The following is a 13,877-nucleotide window of genomic DNA, read 5'->3' as shown; positions in this document are numbered from 1 at the left end:
ACCACTGTGGCCGCTCGGCCGCGCCCGCCCCCGCGGCTGTTTTTATTTTCCGATCTTTTCCTTTCCTCTTCTGCCATGAGCGAGAGGGTGTATTTTAGCAAGCCGAGGATGGAGGCGCCGAGCGCTCGGTTCCCGGAGTTTCCGCCCCCTGCCGACCTGCACTGCCGGGCATTAGCCTCGGCGAAAAGCCTCACGGGCTGTGCAGTTTTTGCAAGCGCGAGTCTGGTGCAGGTTTCTGAGCCGAGGCCCAGAGATGTTCGTCCGCTTGCCCCAGGTGGCTGCCCTTGCCGCAACCGAGGGGCCGCTGGTCTCTGCCCTGCGCTGTCATGGCTCATTCGGTTCCCTCTGGCGGGAACGGCTCTCCCCCGCTTTCATCTTAAACTCATCTGGCCTTCTAGATCCCGCTTAATGTCTCTTTGTGATGCCCTCCCACCCCCATAACCCTTCCTCTCAACTAACGTGGTTCTTTATTGTAGTTTATGCCCGATCCATTGCATCAGAGTGCGTTTGTCATCTGTAATGCATGCAGATGACTGAAAGCAAAGGTTCAGTAATCTGCATTGGTCATCTTTAGATCGCTAGTGCCTACGAATGGCTTGACCCATTGTCAGATGCTCAATAAATGTGTATTGAGGCGGCTTTCTGGTCTAGGCCAGGGCTTTTTGCACTGAATCAGGAGTATGTTGGCCTACCAGTTAGTAGCCCTTTACTTGGATATATAACAGCTGGCGGATATTGTGGGCCACTATGCGGGAAGAAGCAGTAGATGGGCTCCCTGACCTGTAATTACTTGAAAACAGTGTTGACGTTTAGAGTGACATATTGAATTCTTGGGTTGCCCTTAGCCACCCTTGGGGGTGTGCCAGCAGTGACTTGGACACCTCTAGAAGTCTATAAAGCCTGGGACAAGTGACACACTGTCCAAGTCTTCCACCTCCAATATTTTTATATGCATAAATAGAAATTAGTGAAACTGAAGAGCATATTGAAGGGAAAACTACAAGAGGTCATCAAAGGACAGCAGGCGGTCTGAGTGGTGCTTAAGATACTGTACATGAAATTGCTTTTTAAAATATAAAAGCATCAGAGACACGTAAAGGATTAATATAAGGTACAGGAAGGCCTCAGCAGAGATCCCCGTACCTTCTTTCTTTGGCCTCATCCAGCAACTGCAGCTGATTTCCTGCCTTTGGGGTTATGGTGGAGGGACTGGGCAAGTGCCCTGCTAGGGCTCATGCTCTGTTGTGTCATCTCTAGGCAGTCCTCTGAAGAAGAGCTGCACGTGTCGGGTGTTGGGAACAAAGCACACGGCAGTGGGAAAGGGTAGCACACAAATGGTGGAAAAAGAAAGGAGGGATCAGCGTGGAGCAGAGACATTGATACACTTTCTCAACTCGTGGTCCCTCCTCAAATATCACCTCAGTAGGTCTTTCCTGACCTATTTAAAATTGCAGTTCATTCCTTAATCTCTTCATGGTCTGTGCTTCCTTATTTTCTGAGGCACTTATCACCACCTAACATTCTACATTTGTTATGTATTTATTTTGTGGTCTTTTTCTTCCTATCAGAATGAAAGCTGCTTGAGGGTGGGGACTTTTGACTTCTGGAACAGTGTCATTCAGGTGCTCAATATTTGTGAAATGAATAAATGGTTATTTCATTTTCTCCGTTTGATTCTTTCTCCACTCCTGAAGATTTGCAAATTTAAGAAAGGAAGAATATAGGTAAAGTATAATAGAAAACAAAATCTCTTCCTTAGACCTGAAGAAATTAAAACTGAAGAGTGAAATAATCCAACAAGATAGACTATTTACACTGAGTTTCTCCCGCCCAAAGCAAACTCAGGACATATGATCTTGCATGTATAGGGATATTTATGGGGATCACAGGACAGACTTTTAGAATCATGATTAATCCTGGCAAATATGGGCTGCATCTTTAATATGACTGTTTAAACTATTGTAACTATAAAGGTTGTTGGGAGCCCTCACAGAGGCCTAGCGGTAAACCCCAGAGATAGTCTTAGGCCCAAGTAGTTTAGTTTTCTTTCTGGCAGCAAGACTCAGGAACTTTGCCTGCTTTCTTCTCTGACACTACTCATACTTTCTTGAGGTTCTTTATCCCCCAAAACAGGGATGCCAAAACTAGTAAGTGATTAAGCTGGGATGCAAGCCCAGGTCTCTGATTTCTTTCCATAGTGCTATGGGAAGAGGCTATGGGAAGAATTAGGAATAGAAACAGAACCATGACTGAGAAGGAAGAAGAAAAAGGAAAAAATGGGAAAGAACAAGGAAAAAACTTAAAGTCCTTGGACACCTCATAGTCTATTAATGAGCCTTAGGAAATCTATGAACCTTTAACATTGTACATAATTTTTATGTGCTTCTCCCCTCCCCAGAGGGTTAGTAGTTTAACAGATTTTCAAAGAGGCCTGTGATTTGAGAAAGATTTTGAATGACTGAGTCATGCAGTTTGTCTATCATATGTTCCAATGAAGCTCTTTTAAATAGATTTTTTCTCCCTCAAAATAGGACTCAAAATTTGACTCAGCCTGAGCAAAATAGCTTATGAAAGCCTGGTTATAGGCATAAATGGTGAAATAGGCTAATTTTCTCAGCTGTTTCTGTGAAAGCAGAAGAAATTACGGTATTCAGTTTCTATTACTAGAAATATAGTTGTGAAATATTGAAGGCCATCAGATTTCCAGGACAGACTCATTCACAGTGTTTTGCAGAATTGGACAAAGTATGGTTTGCTTTTACAACATTCTTCATTGTGTTGAAAATACCTCGAGGATTCGGGACGTGGTTCTTTGACACATGATGAAGAAAAGAATGAAAGCATTAGAAAACAGGATGGTCTTGCAGAATTGGGGTATGCTCTATCACTCACAGGTCTTATTTGAGGGTCTAGGGCAGGTGTGGGCAAACTGCAGCTGCAGGCCAGGTTTGGGCTGCCTCCTATTTGGGAGTTTTATTAGAACATAGCTGTACCCATTTATTTACATATTATTTATAGCTGCTTTCATCTGCAAGAGCAGAATAGTATAGTTGTTATAGGGATGATACAGCCCAAAGTTTGCCTACCCTGGTCTAGGGTCTAAGTGTGTAAGGGAAACTGGAAAAGGCTTATACTGATTTGCACACAGACCTTATTCAAAATGTTTATTTGTAGCATGTCCATGAATGTTGGCCATCTGTGTGTATATGCTGGCCATAACTTGTAAACACAGTACCAAATTCAGTGTACAGACTTTCCTTTGATTTCATGTGTTGATAATTTGAGTAAGGTGTCTATACATATTATATAACTAGCTTAATTTTGGCCCATGTACCATAATTCATTTCTATTTGAAACTTTCAAATTAATTTAAGCATTTTTTGACTCTAGAGAACAATTTTTGTACTTTAAAAACTATCAGTTGGGTAACTCACTGGAAAAGACTAACTTCTGGCAGCAAATGAATTAAAAAATTTTCATTACCTGTTGTGTTTCAAACTATTATGTAGTCATTGTCAGCTATAATTGTTCTCACAAATTCTTCTCTCTCAATAACAATTTTCATCGAAATAATACTGTATATTTGAGTGTGTTTTGCCAAATATTTTCACATGTATATTATTTTGAACAACTCTTTGAGGTAGGCAGGGTAGAAATTATTACCAAGCACCACATTTCTCTTTGTTTTCAAGTGTGAATATTGAGGCCTAGGGAATTTAAATGATTCCTTCCTGGTTTCATGGGTAATTAGTGACAGCACCAGGCCTGAGATCCTATAGTTGTTAGTAATTGGAATTACTCTTTATTTTTGTTACAGAAACATGCTTTTTAACTATTCCAGAGAGATGGGAGAATATTAATTTCTGTTATACTTTCCTCAGGATTGTGGGATTATTTCGATTTATTTTATAGAATATTCTATTTATTAGAATATACCATCCAATTTTTCTTTTGTTAAAGTATAAAAAATATTCTCTCTTCACCGTGGTTACAGTTTTCTTCATTCCCCAAGTGAGCTAACAGTATTGGAACAATTTAACTCAACACAATGTCTCAAACTCAAATACAATGCAACTTTAGAGTTCATGTTATGATTTTTTTATTGTAGTGGTATTATTTACTTTGGTAAATTCATATTCCAATTTAAAATGCCCCAAAGCAAATAAAAGTGTTACAAATTCAAGTACTGTATTTCAAAATGTACATGTTACATACAATAGCTGCATAGTGGAATTACTATAACAAGCAGTTACATTCATGATGCCCAGTACTGGTTTTAACACTGCATATTGGTTACACTATATATATTGCATTATTATGATTACTGTTGCTTAGTACAGTAACTTTATTTTAGTACTATAGCTTATATGATTGCATTAGTCAAAGCTTTAATAGAGTTAGTAGCATTTAACTAATATTGAATGAAAACACTTATGTATAGGATGTATTTTAGGTCAGATACTTATGCAAGAATAAGCACTTAACATGCTGTTATATCCTTGACAACAAAACCATACCTTTCACTAAATAGACTAAGCCAAGCTAAAAGAAATCCAAAGTAATCTTACGCAAAAATTTAATTTTATATCCCTGTATTATATTAAAGATTATTTAACATAATTTTCTTCTGGTTAAAATATACTTTTTGGTTGGAACAAGATGAGAGAGAGAGAGAGAGGAGGAGAGAGGGAGAGAGATTGCGACCGCAAAAGTTGTACTAAAATGCTGATATAGCTATAGCCCTTGGATGATACTTTAGCTGGGAAAAAAGTATGATGAGTAGTACTCAACATTTTTTTTCTGTTTAGAAAATAATTAATAGCCTATAAATTTCTAATGTTTTAAAACAGGTATTTATTATTTAAGGTTGTAAAATAAATATACCTGTATTAAACAAATCAGATTGTTTAAAAACTTTGCAACAATACTTGACATATTCACAAATATATTTTCTATCCATATTTTTTACAGTTTGAACAATTTAAAAACATAAATCCTGCAAATACTCTTAGCTTAGATAACAATACTGTTATCTTAATTCACTTAAATGATTGCAGGTACCTAATGCTCACATCAAACACTCCAATTAGTCACATTTAACTTTATGAATGGAAAAGTTGAGTTGGTGAGAAGTTGGATAACTGTCCCAGTAACTCTAGTAACCAGCTCTTCACATTTTGTTTGTGCAGCTTGCCTCATTTTTGAGGGAGAGGACATGACCTTTAAAGTTCTTTGAATAAAATATCTTTTCTGGAAATCACATGACTACAAAACACTTTCAGATGAAGATTAATTTTATTTATTCATCAAATTAGCACTGGGCTGTATTCTACAATTTGCTCAAAACTGCTCATGGAAAGTCACTCCGTTATTTTTCTAAGTGTGCGAATTATTGTCTCAAAAGGAAAATTTTTAGTTAAATGGATAGTGAGATCTCTTTAAAAGTTTGTTTATAATTGCTTTCTTTTTTAATCAGAAAAATATTTTAGATATAATCAGTCATGGAATAGCGATGAATAATTCAGTGCGATTCTTAATACAATCATATTTAAATAAACTGTTCTCTTTTCCCTAGAGTATTCAGCCATTGAGTGAAATTTCAAAGACTTAACTAAGCCAGCTAATGCTTACAGTCTCTGATAAAATCTCAAGGGAAAAAGAAGACTATTTGGGGAATAAATAAAATAGAAACTGTACTGAATTTTTTATTTTATTTTTAAGCTTCCCTCCTCCAAAAAAATATATCCATAATCAGATTCAGAGAAATTTTGTCCCTTACCATTTCTTTCCCCGAAGAGAATCAAACATTGATCACAACATATGTACTTAATAACTTACATTTCGGGACAGAAGGGGGTCAGCATGGCCCACCTTGGTCCATCCTAATGTCATTTTCGAATTAAGTCAAATATTGTCTTTGGATTAATTACCTTCTGATGGAGGTTTGATAGAGGGGATACTGCATGATCTCCTCATGATAAGCCTGACTTCTATATCTGGTAGATTATCCTGTTTAGTCTGTAAACACCCTTCATCAGTGGCCGCTAAATGAAGATCAAATCGAAGAGAAACAGATTTTTTCCTTAATCGAGGGTTATCTTTGAAGAAGGAACCTTCCCATTCTTTAATAACTTCGTCCACTTTCTCTGTCCTGAAATGATAAAATAAACTTTTCTATATGAAGAATGGATACATTAAAAAAATGTGTAATATGTATTCCATGTGAAAATGAAATCGAGAAGTTTATATAATTTATAATTTACATTTACATTTTAAATTATAATGTACAATTTTCATTATGGAATTTATAATTTATGTACTTTAAAAATCGAATGACTGTAATTTCTAAGGAATTCTATGGAAGTTTCACATTTTGATTATATTTTTAGAAAAATGATGAATCGAGGATTGAGTACTCCACCTGAGTTTTTGTTTATATATATTCATGTTAGATTAAAAATTACAGCATATTAAAATGATCTTTGGGAACATTCAAACAAAGATTACTGAGATTACTCAACAGAGGTTAATTTCTTTACATATGTTTATTTTTATTTCTTAGTCAAAATCGTTTTACTTACTGGATAGTGCCATGAGCTTCAGTGCTCTCCTTCACGATATTTCCATTTAATATTGCCTGTTTGGTCACTGTTTCCACTTTCTCGTCCTCACACTTTTGTGGGACTTTCGTTGAAAAAGATATTTCATTTATAATGGCTGTGAAAATTTTATTTATGAAATATTAAAGTGTTGAAGTACCATTCAGTCCATTTACATGTGAAAGTTTATTCAAATATTGCTTATTTTTGCTATGTTAGAGTATTTAATTTATTTATAATCCCTATAAATGGCGCTTCACTTTTCAAGTTAGTTTACTTGTATCAGAAACTCACCTGAAGGTAAAACAAAACCAACTCTACTTGAAGGTTTTTGTTCTTTTTTCCCACCTTGGACACAACCATAATATCTGAAATTGGAAAGAATTACATTTATTATAGGAGCAACAATGTATTAGCAGATAATTGAAACAAATCCTCTCCAATAAGAGAATGGATAAATAGTATATTCATACAATGGGAATATTACTTAGCAGTGAAAATAAATGAACCGAGAATATACTGTATTTTTATGGGTGAATCTCCCATGTATATCATCAAAAAAAATAAACCTGTAAGTTGTAGCTAATTTTATAAAGGTTAAAATAATATGTGAAACAATTTCATTGTTTGGGGATACATACATACTAGTATAAGGGAATGTATGAGACTAATAAGCATCAAATTTGGGAGCCAGGTAGATTGAGGGAAGAGGATGAAATTAGGGGGGATATGGTTTAGGTGTGGGAAGGGAGGGTGTGAACGGATTTCAGCAACATTTTAAATGTTTCACTATCTGAGCTTGGGGAAGTGCATACATGGGTGCTTATTATATTTTTCTTGATACTTTCTTGTATATCTTAAATATAGCATAATAAAAGCATTTTAAATTGTATTATAGGACTATTTAAGACCAAGTTACCAATATCTTGAAGGATCAAAACTTAAAATTCACAACCCATTTATTTTATTTACTAATAAATAAATTATATATGTATATTTACATAACACTGTTTTAAGCACTTTATAAACATAATCCTCACAGAAATCCTCTGAGGTAGGTAATATTATTCCCATTTCATAGATGCAAACACTGAGGCACAGAGGCATTTGCTAACTTGCCTGGCATCACTCAGTAAGTGGTATATTTTTAATTCAGTTTATGATTTTCAAAGATTTAATAAATGTCAAGACTACTACAGGTTAAAACAGTTTCAACTACTTTTACAGAGGACTCAGAATTTTGAAGCAAGCAAGAATAAAAGTTTCTTTTTATGGAAACATGGAAAATTGAGGTTGTGCTGTGCTCAAAGCCATATGACCTTATAAGTGATTGCAGATTATGAAATTGTTTGAATTAACAAGAATTTCTCTTTGATATCTTTTGTTATCAGGACATCTGGAAGTCTTCTAAATCATGTGCTCCAAACACCATTGCTTTCCTTGGTTGTATTATTATTATTATTATTATTATTATTATTATTTTATTATTTTGGTGTTTGATGTATGGTGGGTGTGGGCCTTTGGGGTGGGGATGTGGTAGTAATGTGTAAGTATTCCAAACTTTCTTTGAGGGTGGTCCATAAAAGGCAATGACTAATTCTGAAAGCCATGCATAGCAAGGAAAGTGAGAAAGTTAGGAAAGGTCACTTTTGTACCTATTAGGAATTGTTTACATTTTGTTCTAAGCTCGATGTGCTCTTTGCTGTAACTAATGTCCCAAATCTTGGCTATTTTGTTTGTAGTTTTGGGAAGTAGTCCTTGCTCATACTCTTTACAGGGCGTACCAATTCTATTTTATTGTAGGAACTGAGTGAGCAATTCATGGCAAATAGTTTTTTAGATTTAATTGCTCTGATTACAGCAACAATGACATAAGTGGCTTTGCATTTCTGGCCACTTGTTATTAACTATATGGGATTAGGTACCTGATCTCTTCCTTTTCTAGGAGGCGGCGGTAAGTTGCTATTTCTTGTTCTAGCCTCATCTTCGTGTTGAGAAGCATCTCATGCTCTTGAAGCTGCCTTTCGATGCCACACCTTACTTCCTGTAGCTCCTTCTCTAATCCTTCGATCACGGCCTCCAGGTCTTGGAGCTGCATCTGGTAATGTTGCTCACTGGCCTGTAGGGAGTTTTCAAGGCCCCTCTCCTGTTTTATATAAATCTTCATCAGTGAATTAGTGAGACAAATGTGTTTCTGAAATATGATTTGCAATGTCTTCATTCTATTGTGTCCTTTCTTAAAAAGGTCGCAATAATTGTACATCACTTATGCAAGAGTTATGGCTTTATGTATGACTCGTTTAAAAATTATGTATGTATAGCTAGAGAGCTTACTATTTCAAAGAAATCCTGTGATAATTCTTATGGCCAAAAAAAAAAATCTGCAGTGTGATTAAGTTACTCTGGTTTATTTAATTCTTTAAATATCGAAAATATAGAATATTGATTAACAAAGCCAAAGCAGACTACTTATAAGAGATTTTAGGAAAGTGTTTAAATATTTTTCTATTATCTCTATCTCAGTGGTATGGATAAGAGACTCCCACTGTTGTGACTTTGATTAATGACAAAGACTCTAGTCCCCCACTCCAACAATTAGAGAATCTTAATGTGATAAGCAAAGATCATTTCATTTCTGTAAGTGGGAACTAAACCTGGTGGGAATTAAACCTTGAGTGAATTGATAACAGCCATTGTCATGAAGGAGGGAGGGGGGTAGTTGAACTAAGACCAAGGATAGAATTCTGTGGTCGTGACTTTTCGATTACAGCCAGTTTCTCTCTGTAAGGTAAGGAGGTTATTCCTTTTCCTTTCTTAATCAGGTAACATCTGGGGACTCAACAGGCCAGTTGCTTTTGAGAGCATTCTCACCACGGCATGGAGAGATTCAATTTCCACTTGCAGGTGGTGCCACTGGCGTCGGGCTTCCTTGAGTTCTGCTTGCGCTGCCTTTAAAGCTTCTTCATCTTTGTCCATTTTTTTGCTTATATCTTCTTCTAGCTAGAAGAAAGCCAACAATGACAATGACAAAAAACGAAAGAGCACTCTTGAAAATGAAACATTCAAAAGCTATTACAGAAAAATAGCATAGGAATCGAATCACTTTTCTCTTTAAGTTGTTAGATTACAAATGTATGTTCTAGTGCTTAGTCACTAACTACTTAAATATGTGAGCAAGTCAATTGCACTCTTAGCCTTAGTTTTCTCAGAGGTAAAATAAACCTCAAAAATTCCTTCCTCCTATGACAGTTTATGAAATGCAGAAAAACACCTATTCTAATGAAAAATAAGTTTCCAGGACCTAAGGTTGAGACTTCTGATTCTTAACTTACCATTATTTATGACATCAATAAGGAAGTAGGATTGAAAATTAACTATTGCCCCCATATTTTCTTGTAGGCTGCTTTATAAAAGCAGATAACAGCTATACATCCTAAATTAATCAATTATTGGACTGGGTATATAGACAGGAAGTAATACTGCTGGAAAGTATGTTATGAATAATTTAGAGAATTAAATTATCATAGGCATTAGAGATTCTAAAATAGACTTCTATATTAAGAGAACCTGTTGTTGGTTTACCTTTTTTAATATGATCTTTTTAGAAGGCATGTTAATTTGGGGTATCAAGTGTGGTAGTAAAAACGACTTCTTTAAAGATTGTTTTCTAAATGTCCTCATATTAAATAACTAGTGGATTATTTTATAGTCAGCTTTAAATGTTCTTATGTTGATGTCAAAATTAAATGAAAGTATCTTTTGACAGAATTCTTAACATTCGGCCTCAAGAGCAGTGTATGAAATTGCTTGCAACATTTTGAAGCAATCAAAATGTTACTTCGAATCATTTTTTATGTTCTTATAAAAATGCATTTTAAAATTAAAAAAAAATTAATATGATGGTACAACAGATTTTTTAAAAAGGAAACTGGAGTAAATGAAGTCTGAATAAAGTTTAGGACAAGGTATTAGAGAACAAAATTTATGTTTCTTTGGTTTGTTGTATTACTTATTCGTAGTGTTAAGTTGGCAAGAGCAAGCAGCAACACATATCAGAGGAACTACAAAGGAGAATGTTGAGAATTTAGGAGATAGGAGAGCATAAAAATGCTGGTATTTACTGGTGTTTTGGATTTTGAGTGTGGAACTGGCAGCTAGGTTTGCGTGGTAGCCAGAGTCTGAAGATGGCCTCCCGTGAACCACGCTTCCCAAAATTCATGTCCTTGTGTGAGGCCTTCTCACGCTGAATCTAGGCTGACCCACGCATGTCTTGCTTTAGCCAGTGGAATGTGGCAGAAGTGTCAGTCCTAGTCTAAGACTTAAGACTTCTGTGTTTTTGGGAACCCTGGGCCAACATGTGAGAAGTCTGGGTATTCTGTTGAGAAGCCAGGTGGAGGGAGACCCCGAAGCTACATGGGAAGAGGGAAACAGGCCCAGTTGTCTTAGCTGAGCTGGCCTTTCAGAAATCCCCTGTCAAGGTTCCAGACACATGAATGAACCACCTTGGATGTCCCAGCCCAGTTGTGTCCCAAGATGATTGAAGTCCCAGCCAATGTCATGTGCAGCAGAAGAATCACCCCCTTTTAACTCAGAGCCGTGAGAGAATACAATGGTTGTTTTAATCCGTTAAGTTTTGGGTTGGTTTGTTATATAGTAATAAGTGACTAGAAGAGTTTATGTTCTCTTATTTTGTAATAATTAATCAGGCTTTTTTGAATTTATTCTAGCTGAGTTTCTGAATTCTTTGAAAATAATCCTCTAAAGTAGATTTATGTTAAAAGGCTCTAAACGAAATTTGCTGTAGTCTTGCTTTTTCACTTTATGCATTTCGGCATTGTGACTTGTAACTAAATAACTTGTATTTTTCCTATTGCAAAAATAAAATGTTTATTTTGTTTATAATTTGCAGAAATGGTCATCTATTAATTTTACCCTCTCTCTTTTTAAAAGGTGAGTGAACTATTCCAACACTTAAATCAAGTGACTTTGCTTAATCTAGGAAACTGATCATTCTTTATGAAGACTAAAAATGTTATGGAGAGGTGAAATGTATAATGTTACTAAACATGAATTGCTAATGGAATAAAGCTCTATGATATCTAAGCAACATTTTCTCCTTTTGGTGATATTCTTAGGTAAACTCTTTGCTATATTTGGGTGCTTGGACTAGAACTTGAACTCAGATGTGGTAGGTGAACTGAAGAAAAATAAAATAAAAAAAAAAATCCCTGAATTGCTGAATCTTCATTTCTAAAATATTTGTACCTTTGTTTAAAGATTTGACTTTAATTAATTGCTAAAGATGAGTATCACTTTAAAACAAAGTAAGTCTTTGAAATCAGGAGCTAACCTTTATTTAACTTGACTTTCTTTTTAAAAATACTTAAATATTGAATGCCTAGTATTGGAAATAAACATTTGTCATCTTATAGCACAACAACAAAAATCTATAATGTAAATGGAGAGTCTATCAATTTGGGAATTTTGAGTGTCCCAATTTATATTTGAATTGTTCTGAATGCCACATTCACATACTCAGACGGTTTCTATTTATAACGATCTGGTATAAAACTGAACTCATTAAAAAGGTTTAGAAATATTTTACTTAGTTTTTTTTACAAAGTGTTCAAGCTAATAAATCTTACTCTAAGGCTTGTCATTTTAAAGACGTTATTTAAATCATCTCTATAAATAACTCCATAATATTTTTGAAGGGTATTTGAAATGCTTCCTCCTTGGATGTCTAAAAGAGGTTAGAGTGCACCATTTTATTGTATGTTGACCCCCATGTTTTATTAGTGATAGTAACCTCATAATTTATATAAAAATTGAATGCATCAACCAACATTTATTTAATGGTCATTTAACGGTATAATCACAGCATTTTCCCCTATATTCCCCGTCACATTGCAGTAAAACCTAAATTCCTTCCCCCTTATATGCTGCATTGAAAAGGAAATACTGTACCTCAGAGAGGCCGGGACAGGAATTGGGTAGACATGGATTGTCTCCTTATCCTGGAAGGTGCCTGTCTGTATGAAATCATTACCTGGATCCTTGTTGAGAGCACGGTCTCTATCTGATTTCTGGTGAGGAGCTTTTCATAGTTTGCCCTGATCTCATTGAGTAGCTGGGACAGCTCCATTCTTTTCCCATCCTCCACCTTGGCTAACTGAACCTTATCGATAGGATGAGTCGTCGCTGCTGCAGAGCTGCTCTGTCTGCTTCGGAGCCGAGAGCCCCATGGAGCCTTAAAGACGCAGAGTTCCTTTTTCAGAAGCCACAAAAATTCCCGTGTTTCTAATCAATTATGCAAATATTTGGTAAACTTTTTTCTCCTGTTGTTTGTAGTATAGTAGAAGTGTGAGACTCTCCATAAAGGAACAGAAAAATGAAAACATCCTCAGTATTCCTGAATTGGGTCTCTGTAACATTTAACACTTTTTAGGGAAAAATAGGTAATTTATCTTGTGGAAAGGAAATGGGGAATAACATAAAGAAATTATATTTTGTTTGTTTTCCTAAGATACTGCATGGAAATAAATCTGGACCCAAAATATGGTAGCTGAATTTTTCTTTTACTTTTTTTTTTTTTTTTTTAACCATTTAGATTATTTAAATAGAAAATGCTGTGATAGGGCATTAGGATATGTTGTGAATCTTGGATATTCTGACAGTTATTGGAAAAAGCTACCATCAGATTAAGCTACCATCGCCAGCCACAGGACTGACTGACTGTATTTCTCTCAAATGCATACTGTGTGGCTCATGGCGGGCTGCTGGCCTGACAGCAGGGTTTGATGTACTGAGGTGATTTCCTGAAGGCATATTACAGATGACACCATGGCTAGAGATAAGTGCTGATAGGGTATGAGAGCTGGGAGTTAACATTTGTAATGTTTTAACAAGGCTAAAAAAATTACAACCAGATGGTTTCTGTGCAGGGTGTATTCACTGAGATAAGATTTATTGTGAGGTTGCTCCTGTGTTAGTCAACATGTAGGTAATGACAATTCATACTTGTGTACCTCTTCTAACTTTAAAAAGCACCTTTACATCTGTCATGCCATCCAATCTTCACATTCTTGTCATTTTGTAACCAGTAAAGATGACAAGCCTGAGGCAGGAGGGGTTAAGGTGTCTTGCCCAAGGTCATATGGTGATGAAATGGCATTGTTGGGACAGGAAGTTTGATTGTTTGGTTGTGTTCCCTGTATTGCTTCTTTTGTCTCTGCATTCCCCCTCTCCCCACTTAAATTTCATGTATAATCTGGCCAA

At 35.8% G+C, this 13,877-nt stretch overlaps 1 protein-coding gene across 1 annotated transcript; it reads right to left on the bottom strand.

Annotated features, from left to right (window-relative positions):
- Positions 1-5,792: 5,792 nt before the first annotated feature.
- On the bottom strand, positions 5,793-12,751 carry KRT222 (keratin 222). Its single transcript, XM_006924671.1, has 6 exons — positions 12,649-12,751; positions 9,471-9,599; positions 8,525-8,745; positions 6,894-6,967; positions 6,582-6,717; positions 5,793-6,151 (listed from the first exon to the last, which is right to left on the bottom strand). Exons 1-6 carry the CDS (start codon positions 12,742-12,744, stop codon positions 5,923-5,925), a joined length of 885 nt encoding a protein of 294 aa, XP_006924733.1. The 5' UTR covers positions 12,745-12,751; the 3' UTR covers positions 5,793-5,922.
- Between the last annotated feature and the right edge of the window lie 1,126 nt (positions 12,752-13,877).

This window comes from Pteropus alecto, unplaced genomic scaffold (assembly GCF_000325575.1).
Source record: "Pteropus alecto unplaced genomic scaffold, ASM32557v1 scaffold98, whole genome shotgun sequence".
Classification (NCBI taxonomy): Eukaryota; Metazoa; Chordata; class Mammalia; order Chiroptera; family Pteropodidae; genus Pteropus; species Pteropus alecto.
The sequence above is the reverse complement of the archived record's forward strand: the minus strand, read 5'-3'. Positions and strand labels throughout refer to the sequence as shown.

Coding starts and splice junctions, on each gene's coding strand:
- KRT222 (XM_006924671.1), bottom strand. CDS start 12,744: ATGGAGCTGTCCCAGCTACTCAATGAGATCAGGGCAAACTATGAAAAG. Junction 8,746..9,470: donor TTGAATCTCTCCATGCCGTG/GTGAGAATGCTC, acceptor TATATAAAACAG/GAGAGGGGCCTTGAAAACTC. Junction 6,718..6,893: donor TGGTTTTGTTTTACCTTCAG/GTGAGTTTCTGA, acceptor AAATTTTCACAG/CCATTATAAATGAAATATCT.